Source organism: Lepidothrix coronata, unplaced genomic scaffold (assembly GCF_001604755.1).
Source record: "Lepidothrix coronata isolate B3197 unplaced genomic scaffold, Lepidothrix_coronata-1.0 Scaffold69, whole genome shotgun sequence".
Taxonomy (NCBI): Eukaryota; Metazoa; Chordata; class Aves; order Passeriformes; family Pipridae; genus Lepidothrix; species Lepidothrix coronata.
In genome coordinates, this window is record NW_016690249.1 from 3,492,671 (window position 1) to 3,512,622 (window position 19,952).

Sequence of the window (19,952 nt, forward strand, 5' to 3'; positions counted from 1 at the left end):
AGTTCACACAACAGAAGTATGGGATGCCATCCAGGGGGAACCTAGGCAAACTTGAGGACTGGACCCATGAGAACCACAAGTTCAAGTGCAGAGTGCTGCACCTGGGTCAGGGCAATCCCAGACATGAGAACACACTGGGGGAGGAAGTCATTGAGAGCAGCCCTTCAGAGAAGGACTTTGGTGATCTCATGGATGAAAAGCTGGACAGACCCAGCAGGGTGTGCTCACAACCCAGAAAGCAAACTCCATCCTGGGCTGCATCAAAAGAAGGGTGTCCAGCAGGTCCAAGGAGGTGATTCTGCCCCTCTACTCTGCCGTTGTGAGACCCCACCTGGAGTTTTATGTCTAGGTCTGGGGTCCTCAACACAAGAAAAACATGGATCTGTTGGAGCGGGTCCAGAGGAGGACTATGAAGATGATTACAGGGTTGGAGCACCTCTCCTATAAGACAGTCTGAGAGTTGGGGTTGTTCAGCCTGGAGAAGAAAAAGCTTCAGGGAGACCTTATAGCAGCCTTCTAGTACCTTAAGGGGGCTTATGAAAAGGAGAGAGAAGGCCTTTTTGTACAGGCAGATAGTGACAGGACAAGGGGCAATGGTTTTAAACTGAAAGAGGACAGGTTTAAATTATATGTTAGGAAGAAATTCCTTACTGTGAGGATGGTGAAACACTGGAACAGGTTGCCCAGAGAAGTTGTGGATGCCCCATCCCTGGAAATGTTCAAGGACAGGCTGGATAGAGTTCTGAGGAAGTGGAGTCCTGGTCTCCTGGCAAGAGGGTTGGAACTACATGATCTTTAAGGCTCCTTCCAACCCAAATCATTCTATGATTCTATGTGCTTCAATGAAAGTTCACACCCTCTTTAAACAAGGTATTAGGACTGTTTTTCTGTCAGCTTTGGCATGTGAAACTGCAGGATGACTGTTTAGATAACTATATAATTTTGTAAAATAAAACATCAATGGTACCTAATAAACCTGTGTGTAATTTTTTTGCAACAAAGGTGGTTTCTGTTTGACAGTTGCAAACTTTGTCCAGTCATTGTACAAAATCTTACTGCTGATGCCAGCGATCTTATTTAGAACTGTCTTCATAGAAATTGAAGGAAGGTAGACAGTTCTTCAGTAATTTTTACTGTCTCTTCCTGGTTTATGTCCCAAGATGATGTTCCAAGGCTCATAACAATGACAACAGGAGGGCATTGGTAAGTGCAAACTTAACCTCCATTGCCTATAGAGTCTTTGTTCTTTCACAGTGAATATTATCTTCCAAGCATTTCAAATAATTTTTTTTGTCATTTCTCTTCATGCTTGGAAAATATGATCTAAGATTTAAAAAAAAAAATCAAAATTATTAACTTACAGAAAATTACTGTGGGATGGGAGAAGGCATGATAAAATGCTCTTCCAATGTAATAGTGGTGTGAAATGTAGGCTTATTTGAAATGGGGAATAAACAGGCTTTATAATGTATTCAGTGAATTTGAATTTTTAATATCCTGAGACAAACAGAGAAGTGTGACGGTTTAGGTTTAGGAGGAACTCAGGGGGCCATGCTCAAGGTTACTTTGTTGGGTTCATACCCTTAATAAGCAAAGTTTACTGTGCTGTATTATGGGTTGATACTGTGTAACTTGCAGTTTTTTCCTTCAGTGGTTTGTTAAGACCACTTACACAAAATTCATTAGAGGTTACTGAATTGAGCAGTGAGCTTAATGGGCAAAACTGTGTGAAGTAAATTCAGGGACAAAAGCTAAAAGTTTTAAACCCTAATGGATTGTTCCCAGACAGTAAATAAGCACTCACTACCTTATCTGCTCTCTCTCTCTCACATATACACCAGCACAATGAGGGAGAGAATCAGAAGAGCAAAAGCAAGAAAAAAGTGCATGGACTGAGATAAAGGCAGTTTAATGAGTGTAATGCAGGGGCAATCACTAGCCACCTCCCATAAGCAGACTGATGCACAGCCAGTCTATGTACAGTGCCTAGTTTGGAAAGACTCCTTCTTCGAGTTCTTGCTTACCATGGTTGTGTGGGATATCCCTTTGGTCAGGCAGGGTCAGTGGGTCCTGACTGTGTCACCTTTCGACACATTGCCCTCCCCCACGCCACTTTCTGGGAGGGCAGGGTGAAAAACAGGCAGCCCTGACACTGTGTAGACACCACTCAGCAATAGCTAAAATATTGGTATTTTATCAGCACTCTGTTTTAGTCACAAACATGAAACACAGCACCATATGGGCAATACAGAAACCTACAGCAGTATCCTCCTCCCCAAAAGAAAATATAAGAAATTAAAGTTAAATCACCAAGATATTTTTAAGCTTGTATAATAACAAGCTCATTCTTCAAAGTACTGAAAGCTGAACATGTTACTTCATTCATATTGTCTCAGCAAGTAAAAAGGACACTTAAATTTATTTCTCAGGTTACTTCAAAATTGTCAATAAACTTACTAGGTAGCATTCCCTTAGTGACACACTGCTGTGTGCGTGCTGTACATTATTCAGGGTAAAAATGGTTTTGAAGCTAAAATGAATGAGGGCTCATTTAAAAGGGGTGTGGTAATGTACAGAATTACATCTTGCTGTAGTGATTCATGTGAGAATCAGTCTTTTTAGTGCTGTCATTTGTTTATAAACCATACTGATTAAGATTTATCTGACATAACTGTAGATGTGCCTGTCTGAACTAGTTGTCCTTTTATAGTCAGGGAAAAGTACTACATTCCCAGAGAAAGATTTATTTTATCCTGATGTTGCATCTAAGACCAGTGAGATGAATCACTTACCTAAAGCACCTTTGACTTGCCAATGATGGTAAAGGGAATTTTGAAAAATAGCCCAAATAGCTGTAATTCATATATCTAAAGAACTCCATTCACCAATTAAGCATTACAAATGAAAAATACTTGCCTAAGATTTAAGATTTTTTTACCTCTGATTTTCTCTGTAGTTATACTGATATATTTAGGTTAACAAGTGTCATATCTTTCACTGAACAGTTAAATTTATTCCATTTAGCATTCTAAATGCTTTTACCTGAAGAAATCTTTTATGCATCTGAAGTATAATCTTCCTAAAAATCTGAATTAGTTGTTTAGAAATTTAGTGTTTAAGTTAATGACCAGAAAATAGTAACTTGGGTTTTTTTCCTGCCTGGGTCCAGTACTGCTTTTCTCAGACTACTGTGTTTTAAGGCTTAAACTGGAGCCCTGTCTTTATAAAACAAGCAGGAACAGTCTGATTCCATATATTTTGAACTGATTGTGAAATCAATTCAGTGTTGTTTTGTAGAAAATATGTTCCAGTTTTGACATGTCATGGTTTGAGAGCCTCAAAAAATCTAATTCCCTAGTTTAAGCCCCCTCCCACATCTCAACCTAATGTGGGATGATTTTTTCCAGACAAAACACGAGACTCAGTATGGGGGAAAGGGAATATATTACAATGACTGTACACATAAATATTATAATACATTATACACACGATCTCAACTATCTCTACCATGACATAAGTATTTACAATGGATCAGATCTCTTCTCCCCTCCAAATAAAAGTCCAGGAGGGAAGAAGGACAGAGCCTTTCCAGTCAGAGCAGTAGTTTCTAAGGCATCAAGCTTTCTTCTTCTCATGCATGCAGCAGCTGTGGCTGGATCTCTGCCAGCACTCATGAGGGGGGTATCCAAGCCCCCTCGGCCCCGTCGTCTCCAAGCGAGGGGTCTTCCATGGGCTACGTTCACCCCAGACAAAGGTTGTTCCACCACGGTTATACCACGAAGCACAGGGGGTCTTCGTGACGGTCTGGTATCTTCAGGGGACTCAAGCCCCTTGCAGAGCTTCTGTACCCTGCCTCAAGATGGCTGCGAGCTTCTTTGTAGCTTGCAGCAAGGGAGGACCCCCAAGGTCACCCTCCTACACACCGTCCTGGCTGAGCTCTCAGGACAACCGAGCTTCTTAGCTCCTTTACTCCAATTAGGACTTTTAATCAGTAAGAGTCCACCCCCTCCATTTTGGAGGGATCTCAAAGAAAGTTTTAGGGGAGTTTTGCAGTTCTTACCCCCAAACTTCCTCTCAGTAGAACTTAGTTCTGCTCTCTGCTGCAGTTCTTTCTCTTTCAGCTCTCCTTCCAGGAGTTCTCTCTGCGGTGCTGCATGCTTTTGTTGCTTCGTCTTATCTCTTCTGGCTCTGTGCCACCATTTCTCCGGTCAGTGCTGGCTGTTGCTACTCCTGCCGCTGCCCACGGTGTAGAAACATCTCCCAGCTTAACTACAGACACCTAGCCCAGTCTAACACTGTTCCAAGTCTCTGCAGTCCCCCCAGCTGGGGGACGGGGGCTGGAGCCCCCCCCAGGGGGGGCTCCTACTCTCTCTCCTCATGGTCTTACAACATGGTCACTTCTACTCCAACCAGACTACAACTCGTCTCTTCTGGTCTGGTTGTGGTATGTTTATATTTCGCAGGAGCACAGTTTGGTTCAAATCTTGAGTGTCACCACCCCCTGGGGGTTACCACTTTCTTAGCTTCAGGGGGAAAACCTGGTTCAAACCACTACAGACAAAAATGTTATATGATGACTTTTGTTATCAAGGGTAAAAAGCTTATTAATTTTCTCTTCAAAACAATAAATTGATTTGGGATTTTAAGATATTTTCACTTCTCATCCAGAAGTTATTTTTCAGCTCCTTTCCTGTGGACCTAAATGCCAAGTCAGTTGTTCTACAATGCCTAGAAAGATAGATGAACATCAGGGAGATGAAGAGAATTAATAGTTTTGTTTCCAGACTGCTTACCTCCTATACCTACAAGTAAAGATAGTTTATTCTAGTTGGATATGTGTATATTTGAACCTAAAGTGCTTCTGTCCAAAATAGATGAGGCTTGTTGTCATGTTAACTGCCCTCATTTATTTTTGCCTTCAGAAAAGGCAGAGCAATAGTAATTAATTAGGAGAGAGAGGGTAGGAGTGTCTTGGTGCAAATTGGGCCTGGATGTCGTTAGGGTTGTAGTAATTCACTTGTAGTATTGTGATAATTCACTTTTTTCAGTGGCACTGTCTGTCTAGTATTTTGGAATCCATATTCTTGATTTTTGTTTAAATAAATGCTGATAGGATTCAAACTTTAAGGAAGCTGGAAAGAAGTGCTTCTTTGACAGCAATGAATTGCAAATTCAGAGATTTAAATGCTTGAACACTTTGGTTTACATAGTTCTAATATTTTTTTTCATCAACACAAATATAGAAAATACAGGTTTGCTAATGTAGATGGGGGAAAACAGGGTTACGATAAAGAGCTTTAGTTTTGTGGTAGATAAGTGCAGTCACATTTCACTTTATGATCAATGAATGTGAAACTGAAAAGCATCTTTGCCTACTCAGAACTGTGTAGGGATTAAATACAAGAAAAGAAATAGCAGATGGATATAGATAATGCATTCTTCTCCTTGTATGCATCATTGAAATGGAGGACATTTGAAGAAGCAAAAAAAGCTGAGAAAAATGTTGTCTTAATGATTAAAAGTAAGTTTTGATAGTACTGGTTAGTTGTTCTTAAGACTGCAGATCAGAGAAGTAGAAAGAAATATGTGAAAAATATTAAACAGAAACATCCAGTTTAGAGACCATGAAACTTATTCCGAAGTATGAGTGCAGAGCATGGAAAGATAGACTATTAAAATTTTTTGATACTTCATCTAGTTAACTTGAAAGTAATTGCAAACAAAAATGTTTTATTTGCTCCCCCTGCAGTTCAGATTTTCACGTTTTATTGTTGTTACTCTATTTGTTTTACTTTGTCATTCTTTCTTTAGCAGAATGCACTAGTGTATTTCATTTAACAAAAAAAATAGCAAATGCTTCTAAAATTTCTTTTTGTATCTCATGCACGTCCTAAGATCCTTATGCTTGACAGTTGCTTGGGGTTTTTAATCATGGATGAAATTGTGTTGAAAAACCTTCATATCTTCAGGATTTTTTTTTTTTAAAATCATCCTAGAATAAGTTTGTACCTCTGCTTTATTTGAATTTTTCACCATTCAGTGGTATGCTGATGTTCCATTTGTGTCTTCTAAGATTGACTGCCCTGTTTCTTTTCTATATTTCTTTTGCTGTGTTCAGTTGATGAATTTTCAAATTGAGATGGCATCTCTAATTTGAGAAAAGGAGCCTGAAGGGCAACCTAATTGCTCTCAGCTTCCCGAGGAGGGGAAGTAGAGAGGAAGGCTTTGAGCTCTTCTCGCTAGTATCCAGTGCCAGGAGGCATGGAAATGGTGCAAAGCTGAGTCAGAGGAGGTTTAAACTCGATATTAGGAAGCATTTCTTTACCAAGAAGTTGGTCAAACACTGGAGCAGGCTTCCTGAAGAGGTGTTTGTTGCCCCAAACCTGTAAGTGTTTAAGAGGCATTTTGATAATGGTGTTATCCACCTGCTTTAACTTTCAGACAGCCTTGGAGTGGTCAGGCAGTTGGACTAGGTGATTGCTCTTGATCCCTTCCAACTGAAATATTCTATTTTCTGTTAACTTCAATCCATTCTTCAGAACCTTATTTGAAAAATCTGATACTAAATAATTCCTGTTTTCACAAGTTAACAATTTAATTCTAGATGTTCAGCAGCAAATGTTTTATTCCATTTCAAGAACTGGTATGAATATACTATCTGAGATATGTAGACAACTTTTCTGTTTTGGGGGAAGATCTCTGTTCTAGATCAAAAGGGCGTAAAAGATCAGCCTAAGTTCCGCATAGATGTGGCAGCTTAGGAAGAAACACTTTTATTGCACAGCATAATGAATGGCAGAAACTGAAGAGCAGCCACTGTATTCAGAAAAATGGAGATTCTGAGTAGAGCAGCTGCATTTGAGAATGGTGATGTAGGTTAAGGTAGGTTCTTGGAGCAACTTGCAAGTGTCAACCTGTCATTGTAAACATCCTCAGGATAAGCAATATAGTCTAATTTGCTTTTTACTGCCAGTTCAGTACGACTTCGGGAGGAGTTATGTTTGTTGACCACAGTCATCTGACTTGGAACCTTGATCTGAACATTAGTTTGCTGATTCATTTCTTACAGCCATGCTGTGAAAGATGCAGAATAGTTAAAAAATGATACATCAGCTTCATAAAGTACAAGCAATATTTCAGGATACTTAATTACAGTGAAAGCAATCTTTACTGAATATTAAATATTCCCTTGAAGAATGCAAAGACTGAATGTTTGACATAAGAAAAAAGATTGTATTTGAGATCTGTGATATGGAAAGAACACTGATTTATGGTACGGTATGCTGGCTCCTGTAAGGATTTCTATCTATGTGTTCATATTGTACTCCAGCTGAAATTTGTCTTATTACAGAAGTCTTCTATATACTTTATTAAAAATAAGTTATTTCATGGCAGTAGGATTTAACTTTTTGGTATGTGGTGTTGCATCCACAGTTGTACCCAACTTATAAAGTTGTAAATTCAGTATGAATTTTTAATTGCTTACTGACAGTTTTTAATATGGCATAATTATTTGAAGTAGTACCTACAGGGACTTCAAGATCTCTTTTCTGGCTGATAATATCAGATTTGTGAGCCTGTCATTCTGTACATACACACGAGTAAAACTATAATAAAATGGTATTACTTTGCATTTACTAATTTTGAATTTTAATCATGGTTGCCCGGCCAGTTGATATCAGAAAAATCTTCACAACTCTCAGTAGTTGGTGGATTTTAATTGCATTTAATGATTTCTGACTCTTCAGTAAACTTCTTGCTTCCATTAGTATCAGCACATGTTACCAGCTCATTATGACTGTGGTTCTTCGCTGATCACCTCCCCATGTTGTGAAGACTGTCAACCTACCTTCTTCCTTGGGAAATGCAGGTGCAGAAATGTCATTAGAGGATACATTTTTGTAGCGAGTCTTTTACTTCTTTTGTTGGCTGAATTGCATTTGTTTGTGCACATTTTAAAGCAGAGTTTGTTGCTTCGTATTACTTCTTGAACACCATTTAACCATGTTAATTTATTTCTTATACTCACTTCATTTTTTGTTAGATTTTCTTAGTCATCTGAAACTACTTTTATCATGACTGTTAATATTTTTATTTCATGATGGTTTTTAGGTTGACTACTTTAAAGAAGTTACTCTCCCCCACGTTCCTAAATTTTTGCCATCATTGTTAATTAGTTCATTAATCTGTTTCCTTTATTAAGGAATTTGATTTTAATGATAATTATGATCATTGTTAGTGGCTTGAAATATGCTTAAACTGCAGTTATGGGCAAACAGGTACATTTTAAAATGTACAAAGTTTTCTTTGGTGAAATAAGCAGTCACTCTGATGGACTGTAAATCTCTTTCTGGCAAATGGACAAATATCCTACTGGATAGTTTGTAGCCCAGTAGAAGATTCTCCATAAAACCAATTTTATTAGCATTCAGTGTATTTTGATACAGATTTGCTGCGATGTTTTATAAAGAGAGACAGCTTGTTTTTAACAGTACTGAAGTACCCCATCACTTCATACCAGTATAGACACTGTTTCAGTCTTTTAAATGTTACATATTAGTATCCTGATTTATATTAGCAAGCAAATGCAGTTTGAATTATTTTAGAGTCTGTAATGAATTATTTACATAGTTTTACTCATTCTATGTTAGCTTATTACTTGAGCAAGAATTTTACAATGAATAGTGTTTGAGGAAAGGAGATCAATTGTATTGCACCTCTTAATTCCAACTGAAGCATTACTGGATTTTTCCTTGGTTTTAAGTCCATGTTATCAAAAGGAAATGGTGGGATTCATCTCACCTAAATTTGATATCTGAAAGTTGTGTATCTAAATATTAACATAGAATTGTTGAGGCTGGAACAGAAATCTGGAGATTCTCTTATCCAACCCTCCTGCAAAAGCAGGGCCAACTAGAGCCAGTTGTCCAGGTCTGTGACCGGATGGCTTTTGAATGTACCCGGTCTTGAAGACTCCGCAAATACAATTTTTCATCCTAGATTTCCTCCATGGAAAGAAATGGAAAAAAGTAGATACTTCCAGAAGGTGTTTAATTTCATTTTAGAGTAAGCATCTAAGTGAGTTCAACTGAATGTCTTCTACAGGTGCTTGTTTTACCGCTGTGTGTTTTTAACATAATATCAGAGAGGCTTATCCAGGTGAAGAGATATCTGAAAACGCAACAACCCGGATTGCTGGTGAAGTGTGCACCAGTTGCTGTGTTTTCAGAAATAGAAACTCTACCTTTTCTTGAAAAGAGAGTAAAAACTCTGTAAATTAATTTCATGATTCTAAAGAATGACCATAGAAATTCTGTGCTTCTAATATTGAAATTTTTTTTGCCTTCCCTTGGTACACATTATGTGTTTACCAAATATGCAAATATGTGATATGAAGTCACAAGTTTTAAATTAAAGTACTATTATTGTTTACCTTGGCTGAACACCAGGTATTCACTGGGCCTGCGCCAACCTCCCTCCGGAGGGAAAGGGGAGGAGGAAATAGGGAGAAGAAGGGAAAAACTATGAAAACTGAAACTGCCAAGAAAGAATGCTTTATATGTACACAGAGAGAAAAAAAATTATAAAACTATACACACGAAGAAGAACTAACAACAAAGATTACTTCCCCACAACGAACGCTTTTCTCCCCCGAAGAAGCAGCCCGTCCACCACCGCACAGCTATCAGGAAGAGAAGAAAACCCTTACTTCCTTCCCATCTTTTATATCTGAGCTGACATAACATAGTATGGAATATCTTGTTGGTAAAATATACATCAGGTGATCTATCCTATTTCTGTTTCCTCTCAATGAGGGTAACAAACCCATTACAAGTACTAATTATAGTTAGGTTAATAGTTTTATTTGAATGCAATTAAATATCTCAGGAGAAATAAGGTAGTCAATTTATATATTTAGCATATAGAAGTTGTTATGTTGGAAAATTATAAATTACCTATTAGCAATTAATTGATAGAGAAAAAGTAATTGGAAAGTGAATGAAAAGTATGAATTAGGGTGGGACCCAAAGCTAGTACTTGCTTAGTTGTATTAATTTTATCTGAAGATTGGGTCTGAAGAAAGTCTTTGAATATTTGGATAGGTTTAGCCATCAAAAAATTTTGCATGGTATTTCAACTTGTTTCTTTTTTGGAGTTTAATTTGAAGGCAATATCAACTGCTTTTAAGTAGGCTATAGAACTGCCTTCTGTTAGAGGTGACTGTTGAAATTGTGCACTTGTAAGAGATTAATTCTTTGAATATCTTTAATATCTTTAATTAAAACATATTATTTCAATTTTAATTGTATTACTTCATGAAACAAACAGAAAAGAATGTCTTAGAATAATTTTAGAATTAATTTCTTTTTTGATTTTTACAGTTAGTGAAATGACTTACTGACAGGCTGAGAGAGTTGAGTTTGTTCAGCCTGAAGAAGAGAAGGCTTCAGGGAGACCTTATATCACCTTCTAAAACCTAAAGGGGGCCTGCAAGAGAGCTGGAGAGGGACCTTTTACAAGGGCATGTAGTGATAGGATGAGGGGGGAAGGTCTTAAACTGAAAGAAGGATGGGTTTAGATTAGATATTAGGGAGAAATTCATTACTATAAGGGCTGATGAACTGGAACAGGTTGCCCAGAGAGGTTGTGGAGGTATTCAAGAGATGGCTGGATGGGACCATGAATAACTTGGTCTAATAGAAGATTCCCTGCCCAAGGCAGCAGGTTTGGAACTACATGATCTTCTAAGGTCCCTTCCAACCCAAACCATTCTGTGATTCTATGAAACGTAACATTTGTGCTTTCAAAATTCTTCAAGTTACTAGGATAAAGTAGAATGCATGAGAGTCAGGCTTTGTTTCCTTAAAAATTAAAAGAGGTTTTTACCATTAAAAGGAGAATTTTTTTTTAAACTAATCTTCACACTCAGTTCAGTAGGGTCTTTTGAGTTCACCTTTTTTAAGTTACATAGGTGACTGTTCAAAATTACTGAATTCCATTCCTGAAGATATATCTTCTTTTGCTGTTTTTTTCTCTCACTCCTAATACAGGCCTGGTAGTTGTGCTATTTAATTAGAGCTCAGGACTCTTGATAGTGTTTTGCAAGTATCTGGATGGACAGGAGTCAGACTGAGTGCTTGCGCCCTTCCTAGTGCAGTCTCTCCTTTTCACCAGGAGTAGGTTTCTTTGACCACACAATGAGCTGATCTGTGATATAATTATGCAAATTTACTGTGTCCGTGTTTGTCCAGAGCAGATCACTGATTCTTTTCCTGGACATGACTACACAACTGTTTGGGTGGGACAATGGAAAGGGCAGTAAGGTCTTGCAAATACGTAACTAAGGACAAATATTGGCTTATATCCAGAGAAAAAGCTAAGTTATTTTCTAGTGTCCTCTGAGAATGGTAGAAAAGCCTCAGTTGCTTTTGAGCTTTTCAGATTCTGCGCTACATCTGTCTGAGCCAGGCTACCATTTCGATTACTTCGTAGAAAGGAATATTTCAAATACATTTTGATTTGATTTGATTAAGATGTTGCATTCAGTACTGTGACCAAATTGAAAGTAGTATTTTATGATATATTTTATGTGTTTATTTTTTACAGGCTTTGTTTTGTATAGCATGATGGTTAATTTGCTCTTAGAGAGCATAGCTGTGAGTTTCTCTTATCAAAATTGCCTCTCTCATTATGTCAAATATATTCAGTATTGGTCAGAATGAAGGTATGAAAGACACTAAACTGTGTATTTCACAATGTAATGCTGTTCTTGTTTTCTTTTTTAGCTGGTTGGTGGCGAATTTGATCTAGAGATGAACTTTATAATCCAGGATGCAGAGAGCATTACATGCATGTCAGAGCTTTTGGAGCACTGTGATGTAACGTGCCAAGCAGAAATCTGGAGTATGTTCACAGCAATTCTACGTAAAAGTGTGCGTAATTTACAGACCAGCACAGAAGTTGGCTTAATTGAACAGGTACTGCTGAAGATGAGTACTGTGGACGACATGATTGCAGGTAAAAAATTGCCAACTGATAAAATGTTATTCCATTCTGGAATTGCCAGTGTTTTGTGATTATGAAAGGGTGTGAGATGTCTTGGTTTTTACTTAAAATGATATTTTGGTTAGTACTGCTACTGAGTCAGAATTACTATTTTATCAGTTTCAGGAAAACGACAAAAATATATTCTTAGTCTAAAATATATGTAGATACATTGTTAAAAATAACTGCCTGTTAATTCGTTTGACAAGATAATGTTATCTTGGTGATAAAAAAGCAATTTTCAATATAATTAAAAACTGTACAGTTAGACTAACTACAAGGTAATATTTTGGCTTTTTAGAGCATTGATTATTTTTAATTATTTGGATATTAGAATTATTATGGTCCATTTTAAACATAACCTCATCTTACAGCATATCAGAAATTATTCATAGGTTTTAATGTTGGACATATAAATTATGTTAACCAATCATTTCCTAATGTATAGCTGTGATCCCTCTCATATCTCTTAATTTTTTATACATGTGGCTTTTAACATCCTGTAACTTTTTGTGGTGTTAAAAAGATAGCATGCTTTGTTTGCTTACTGAAAATAAGTGATGAGGTTATTGCACAGCTAAGGTTTTCAGAGTATGTTTGAAGGAGTTTATGCTATTCCATGCTACATCCTCTCAGTAACAGGGTACAGATTGTAATCCTGGATTACTTGGTTAGAGGAGCAGGGTTGGTTGTCACATTTAAATATGGCAGCTGAAGAGATACATATGATTATATTTATTTTCCTGGAGGGGGAACTTAGGCAGTTTCTTTCAACTCAATTTGAAAGTAGTTCGTAATTTTTATATAGTTTGTGACTGATAGGATAGTTAAATTGTGAGGCACTTTAGAAAGATTAAGAGGTTTACCTTTATTAATTCTAAGGTTTTAGTTGATGATTTGATTCCTGACATATAAACAGGTTTTGTGGAACAGTAAACTAGCAAGGATTTCACATGAGAAGGAAGAGGAGGATAACAGCAGCATGAAAACTGGATTACTGAGGAATGATTTTGTCCTTGGCTTTTCTTTTTTTTTTCCGTATAAGGGTATCTGTAATATTAAGTATTAGGAAAAGCTACATTCTATTTTTCAAAGCAAGTTATAATCAACATCTTGTTGATTAGCAATGTATATGTAAATGCTAAAATTAGAAGTGTTATGCTAAATACTGTACTGTGAGATTCAGACTGAAGTATAACAGACCAATAGATTCACAAATTATGTGTTTCACCAAGTATGTTTTGTTTTGCAGTACTTGTAAATATGTTAGAAGAGTATAAGGCTGAAGATACTCTTTCATTCTGTGTTAACTGTAACATATTATATGATGAGAACACACATTTCTATTTTGAAGTTTTTCGTGTTTAACTCATGGAAATAATGTTCTTATATGAGTAATCACACTGATAAAATTTGTCCAGTTTGAGGTCCCCTAAGTGGTACTTCTGTACGTGGCATATAGGACTGCAATGACGTCTCCATTAGAGAGAATTTAAAAAAAATTGCTTAGCTAATTATAAGTCAGAAATCAAGAGCACAGGATCTGGCTTTCAGGAGCATTTGGTAGTTGAAAAATCATTCTGAAGGTACAGATATTAATATAAGCCAGGGGTAGTACATTAAAAAAAACTCTAATGGATCCTCTACCTCATAAATCTTTTTTCTGAGAGTAGTCACACAGTAGTTCAGAAAGAGATCTTCTGCAGAAAAAACACCAGTAAGCTTGCTCTTCAGTATGCTTACATGGACAAAGGGACCCCATATGTAATTTAAAATCAAAACTGAAAATTGGAATTCTGATGAAATTTTAGATCTGCAATGTGTTTCAAATTATTTGAATAGTTTTCTATATATCATGAGCAGGGATTGAACAGAATCACACTTTGTAGGGTCTCTCTCTGATAACTCTAAATAGATGAGAATGTGAGTTTTTTGAGAATTTTTTTTGATAAGACATGGAAGCAACAAAATTAATCATTTGCCTTTCTCTCTTGATTTCTGTAAGCTCCTCACCACCCTTTTATAAATGGTAACAAGTTGGTAATAAGTCAGAAATAACAAATATGGTCCTGTAATAACTATTTCAATGTCAGATTTTTGATGACAAAATCAGTGACAACTAACGCAGTATCTGTGCTCCCTAACCTGCTATGCAGATGTTGAGGTCATATTTGACACAGGATGACCACAGAACTGCTTTACTCCAGATATTTCTATGAACTCTCCACTCCAAGAGAATGAAGTAAAAAATTTTGTGCCAAAATGTTTTTTAACATTGAGGGAAGATGTTTTGAATCAGAGTTGTGTTAGTTTTTACTTCTAGGAAGTTAGTACCACTTTCTTCAGAAAACAGTCGGTATTACTCTGTCAGCCCAATGTTTTGAAATTGGCTTTTATCATCTGTAAATGGTACATGTTTTCTGGGATTTTTTTATTTGGTTTTTCTGGGAGTTGCTTGTTTGTTTTTAGGTCATCTCACTTGTACCTTTGTGAAACACTGTGATTAGACCTAGATAGGGTTTAAATAGACAAGACAGGCACAATCTCTGTTTTATGTTCTGACAGCATGTTTTCAGGACCAGTCTAAGTCTGAAGCCACTCTTCTCTGGTTTCATGAAAGTAAGACAGTAGCAAATGAACATGTACCCAATCTTTTGCAGTGAAAAGAACTTGTCTGTCTGTTTAGATGAAGACTGTCAGATTCATGAGGTTCTCAGCACTTTAAATATCTCACTTCACATGATTTTACAGATTTTGTGGTCAAAAATAAAGCCTAATCATCTTGAAAGTCTCTATTGCAATCCAGATGGGCTCATTGCCATTTGTATTTCAAGTTGCTTTCCAGAAGCAGCACCTGTCAGAAGTCATCTTTATACTGTGATAATCTATTGTACTAATAAAGGGAATGGTCAGCCCTTTTAACAGTGGTTAAGGAAAAGAGAATACTAAAATATTTTCATAGATAATTGGTGCTGTGTTTTGCTTTTTTTTTTTTTTAAAAAAAAAGCATCACAGGATCTTCCCTGAGGGTTTCACTTCTTACAATTCTCTGTTTCCAGGTGATGAGTAGTGAAGCATATCATCTGCTCTGAGGGACTCTTTAGGATAGTGTGTCTTCTTCACAGAAGTCTGAATGGTGTATGAGAAAATAGCCTGAACTGCTACAGAGTAGATATGTCTCCTTAAGTGCCATTTTATTTCCCACAGTTCTGTTGTGATGCTGTAGGTAATTGTTATAAAATTGCTAGTTACTAAATTCTTCAGCACTGAAACAGTTCCTAGTTTTCAAGCAACAATGTTGACTTTTGACTGCTCTGTCATTGTTGGACTCTTTCAACTCATTCTATAAGAAAAACGGCAAAATGATCACATTCTGTATTTCCAACCTGTAGAAATTAGGTTACTGCACCAACAAGACGTAAATTCACAATTTCATGGTCGTCTGTTGTTATAAGCTTAAGGAGGAATGAGGGCAGTTTCCTGAAGTTGGGTTTCCAATACTCTTCCAATGTCTTCTAAAGTTAATGCCAGACTATTTGTTTTGACATATGCACATTGTTACTTGAAAGACAGGCAGGCTCTTTTATTATTGTATTTTCATATTAAATGACTACATTAAGCATTCCTTCAAGGTTGCTGGTTAATTTGTAGATCATATGAAAATTGCTTAGTATAAAACTATTCAGAAGGTGCCATTAACAGAAATTAGAAATGCATTAAAAATGAGAAAAAGTGCCTGTTTTTTCCTTCTGGACTTAATATTATTTTACACAATCATGTTTTTGAAATGAGATCATAGATTCCAGTCATATATGTAATGTTATTTAATATAAAAAAAAAAGTAGACATTAAAAAAATCCAATTCTAGTACGTTTTCTGACCTTTGTCCATTTATAGATGAGTGGATTATTAGGATTTATAAACCAGATGTTGACTGACTCTTTTATGAGATTTCTAATAAGTATGAATAAAATCATGTAATGAATTGCAGTTATTTTTAAGTCTTGTTATATTGAAACAAGAAACAAACCTTCTTTAGTGGAGCTTATAGCAATATCTTTAAGTAACCTTAAGTGCTTCGACTTCCGCAGATGTTGTTAGCTTTATCTCTACTTGTTACCTACTGGGCTTCAATCTTCCAGGTCATTGTTTTACACACAGTTACATTGCTAGGGAGCTTATGTTTCCTTTTGTCCATCAATGTTTAATTCATTACTTATAAATATGTATTTCTAATGCCTGTAGGTTATCAACATCTTCAGTAGAAATAAGAATTTTTCTGTGCCATAAGGTACTACAGGACTATAACAATGAAACAAAGCAGCACATGCTCAGTGATTTTTAGAATCTGCCAATCATTTCTGTGTTTGACTGTATTAATTTACACTTTTGTCATCTATTGCAAGATTTTTTTTAATGCTATTCTGACTTTCACAAGACAACTTTGCTTCTATACAGTATTTTTTCTCTGTAAAGGAAGCATAATTTGAAGTAGCATGATCTGGAAAGCAAGCTAAGACTACAAAGTGATAATTGAGAAATTCCCAGCCAAAGATTAGTATTCACTTGTGCTTATTTCCCTTTCTGAGTTTTCAGTGTGTTACTGTTCTCAGTTTCTGATCATGTACAAGATGTGCAAATCACTGCCAGCTTCACACTGGAGGCTGGAGACTGTACAGTGAAGGGGGCAGATGCGTGTAGGTACTAGAAGAGGATCTGAGTCAGAATTCACCACCATGAAAAACAAGACATTTAGTTTTCTTAGCTGTATTTTGTTTTCCCTAATTCTGTCACAAATATAATGGGGCAGTAATTTAAAGGGAACATTAAATAAAGAGAAAGGGGAAGGGGAAAAAAAATTCTGTACTTGAACATTAGGATGTTCAGATCTTACAATGAAAATGTCTGCTAACTTGCAGTGCTTTTCTTTTGCCTTTCCTGTTATGCAATTTCACTCACTGAACAGCTTGTTATGTCTCCTGTAAATGAAATGATATTTTGTTCTTCACACATGCCTTTTGCTTGCTCAGGTCCAGAGGCTAGTCTCCTAGTGGAAAAAATTCAATAAGTATTGATAGTTTTGCTAAAAAAACACATATGTATGGATTTGCAGAGAGAAAATTTCTTTTAAAACAAAATATGAATGTGAAGTGTCATTTAAAAAAATGTATGCTTCTGAAGACTCCTCTTTGTCAGACTCTGTAAGAGTCATCCTTTCACTAATGAAAAAGGAGAACATGCAGTCATACAAATACAGTAAAAATTTATATGTAGAAGCCCATGTTTTCTACAAGTTTGGGGGGGAGGATTTTGTGATTGTTGAACAGATTGGAAAAGTTTGTTAATGCTGATTCTGTTGTGTCATAGTTCTTTTGTTTTGGACACTCTGTACTTCACTACTTGATCTTTGAATTAAATTTCTTATACCACCTCTATGAAGATGAGCAAATTACTTTTCCTCCTGCTAGAGGAAATAGTAATTCTTAGTAGTGCATTTTATTCCAGGAGAAAGTGTGAGGTCCAACATCCCACAAGCTAACAAATTCTTAAAATGAAATTCTGTTTTTTAAAATAAAAATTCAATCACTAGCAGTAGGTTTAAACCTGATACTCCCTGAAAGGCAGATTATTTAATGTTCTTACTCTAAAAGTCCATGGAGTTTGAGACGTTGTAATGAAAGCTGTATTACATAAATTTGTTAGCAGTCACTTCTTTTTATTGTGCTCTTTTATTGTTTTCTTGCTATGATTTTCTGAATTTTTTTCCTTGTGGGTCTTTTGCTTTGCTTTTGTTTTTGTTTGATTGTTAGATTTTGCTTTGATTGGTTTGGTGGAGTTTTTGTTGTTAGGGGGGGGGTTTGGATGGGGGGAGGGTTTTTTTTCCCCTGGTCTCTCCTGGTAAAAGTCAGAAGCATTACCACTGTAGTAAAAATGTGGGAACTATACAAATTATCAGTATAATGTGCTGCACTTAAGGACAAACATCTTTTAGGTCAAAATTTTTTGACAAATATTAACTTCAGAGGAAGGAACAACTCTTATCCCAAAAATATACAACAGAAAGGAGCGAGCTAGAAGTTTTTAATGTGTCATGAATGTTGTGAAATGGGAACAATTAATTCTCCATAAATTTAATATTTTTTTTCAAACTGTGATGCAAAATTTAAAACTGCGCATGTAGTTTTTTTCTAAAAAATGCCAAAGCAATGAGAACGTGAAATCCTTTGTAAAATATTTAAGGCAATAACTTTGATTTTTAGAATTTGTGAATACACTTACTTTTAAAAGTATTAATTTTTTGGGTTTTTTTTTTTTTTGGCAAAACAATTAAGTTCAGAGTTCAGAATAACTTTATTTTCCTTTGAAGATCTCCTAGTTGATATGTTGGGGGTTCTTGCCAGCTACAGCATCACTGTCAAGGAGTTGAAGCTTTTGTTCAGCATGCTTCGAGGCGAAAATGGAATCTGGGTAAGCTGTGATCAGATAAAGCATTAAGTGTCATTCCATTAGAGACTAAAGCTAATGTAAATTGTCTCCTGGGACATATAAACTTGAATTAATTGTTTTTCTCAAGTTGACTGAACATATGTTTAAGAAATATTTTTGCTAACTTCAGAGTTAATTTGCTGTGTTTGAAAACTGTCCACTTTGCATTGTAGCCTATAGAGTACAAAAATGATTGTATTGACTTTTATGCAATTTTCTTGTTTTCACAGCCAAGACATGCAGTTAAATTATTATCAGTCCTTAATCAGATGCCACAGAGACATGGGCCTGATACCTTTTTCAACTTCCCAGGCTGTAGTGCTGCAGTAAGTTTTCAACCAAAATACTACAATTTCAGGAAGAAATAAATAGTTCCTTATTTGCATTTCCTTTAATTTGTTTCAGAAATGCGAGAAAAGAAAGTAAGAGGATAAATGCGTGCTTGAGTAGTGTATACGTTTTCTTCCATAGATTTGCAAGGTAGTTATGTTGTTGAGAAGTTGCACTTGTGAGGATGGAATGTCAAGCAGCAGATTTTTGTTTGGAGAAGTTACTGTAAAAGTGAAACCTGAAAATTCCAAAGAACAGTGTTATTTTATTAGAATAATGTGATTGATATTATATAAAGGAAAGGGCTGAGGAAAATCTAGGAGTGAACTTCTGCATGTCATCACAGTTTACAGTGACTGCTTAGTCATACATTTTATTATAAATTTTTCTGTTTATCTGAATTCCAACAGCTGTTTACTTTGCATCAAGGCAGTGATTTAAATGCAGTCTTCTTTTTGCTTTTCTTTGTGAGATAACTTACAACGGCAAAATTGTATTCCTTTCCAAACCTTCCCAGATGGATATTCTCTCTTTCACTGACTGCATGTACTTTCAGAAAAAAAGCTACAAATCAATTAAAATATTGTATACAGATTTATAGATTATTGAGAGTAAATACAAATGGGTAAAGCAGAGTAATCCATATTTGAGGTTCAGTTCTATTCTGGTATGGATCAGGATATACTTATGGTAGAACATAGAATCTTCTAACAGAAAATAATCCTGAAATTCCTGTTTTCTCATACCAGTGCTTGAAGTCTGCTCTACTTGCATTTTATCAGTAGCTGTCCTGGTTTGAGACCCCTAAAATCCAATTCTTGAGTCCAAGCTCCCCTCCCACATCTCACCCCAGTGTGAGATGGGTTTTCCAGACACAACACAAGACTCAATATCGGGAGAAGGGAATTATATTACAATCACTGTACAAATAAATATTACAATACAGTATCATATACATAATCTTTAACTATTTCTCCTATGATAAATCAGTACTTACAATGGATCAATCTCTTCTCCCTCCAATAAAAGTCCAGAAGGGAAAAGGAAAGATCCTTTCCACTCTCAGAGCAGCAGCCTCTCTTCTTCTGTGC

The 19,952-nt window shown here is 36.1% G+C and overlaps 1 protein-coding gene across 4 annotated transcripts in view; it reads left to right on the plus strand.

Moving 5' to 3' along the window:
* The window catches only part of NBEA (neurobeachin), a 485,382-nt gene that overhangs the window by 75,963 nt on the left and 389,467 nt on the right, over positions 1-19,952 (plus strand). For all 4 annotated transcript variants that reach the window (XM_017818603.1, XM_017818604.1, XM_017818605.1 and 1 more), the window contains exons 2-4: positions 11,787-12,018; positions 18,413-18,513; positions 18,762-18,857. In XM_017818603.1, coding sequence (XP_017674092.1) covers positions 11,787-12,018; positions 18,413-18,513; positions 18,762-18,857 — 429 coding nt within the window. The remainder of the gene's footprint in view (positions 1-11,786; positions 12,019-18,412; positions 18,514-18,761; positions 18,858-19,952) is intronic.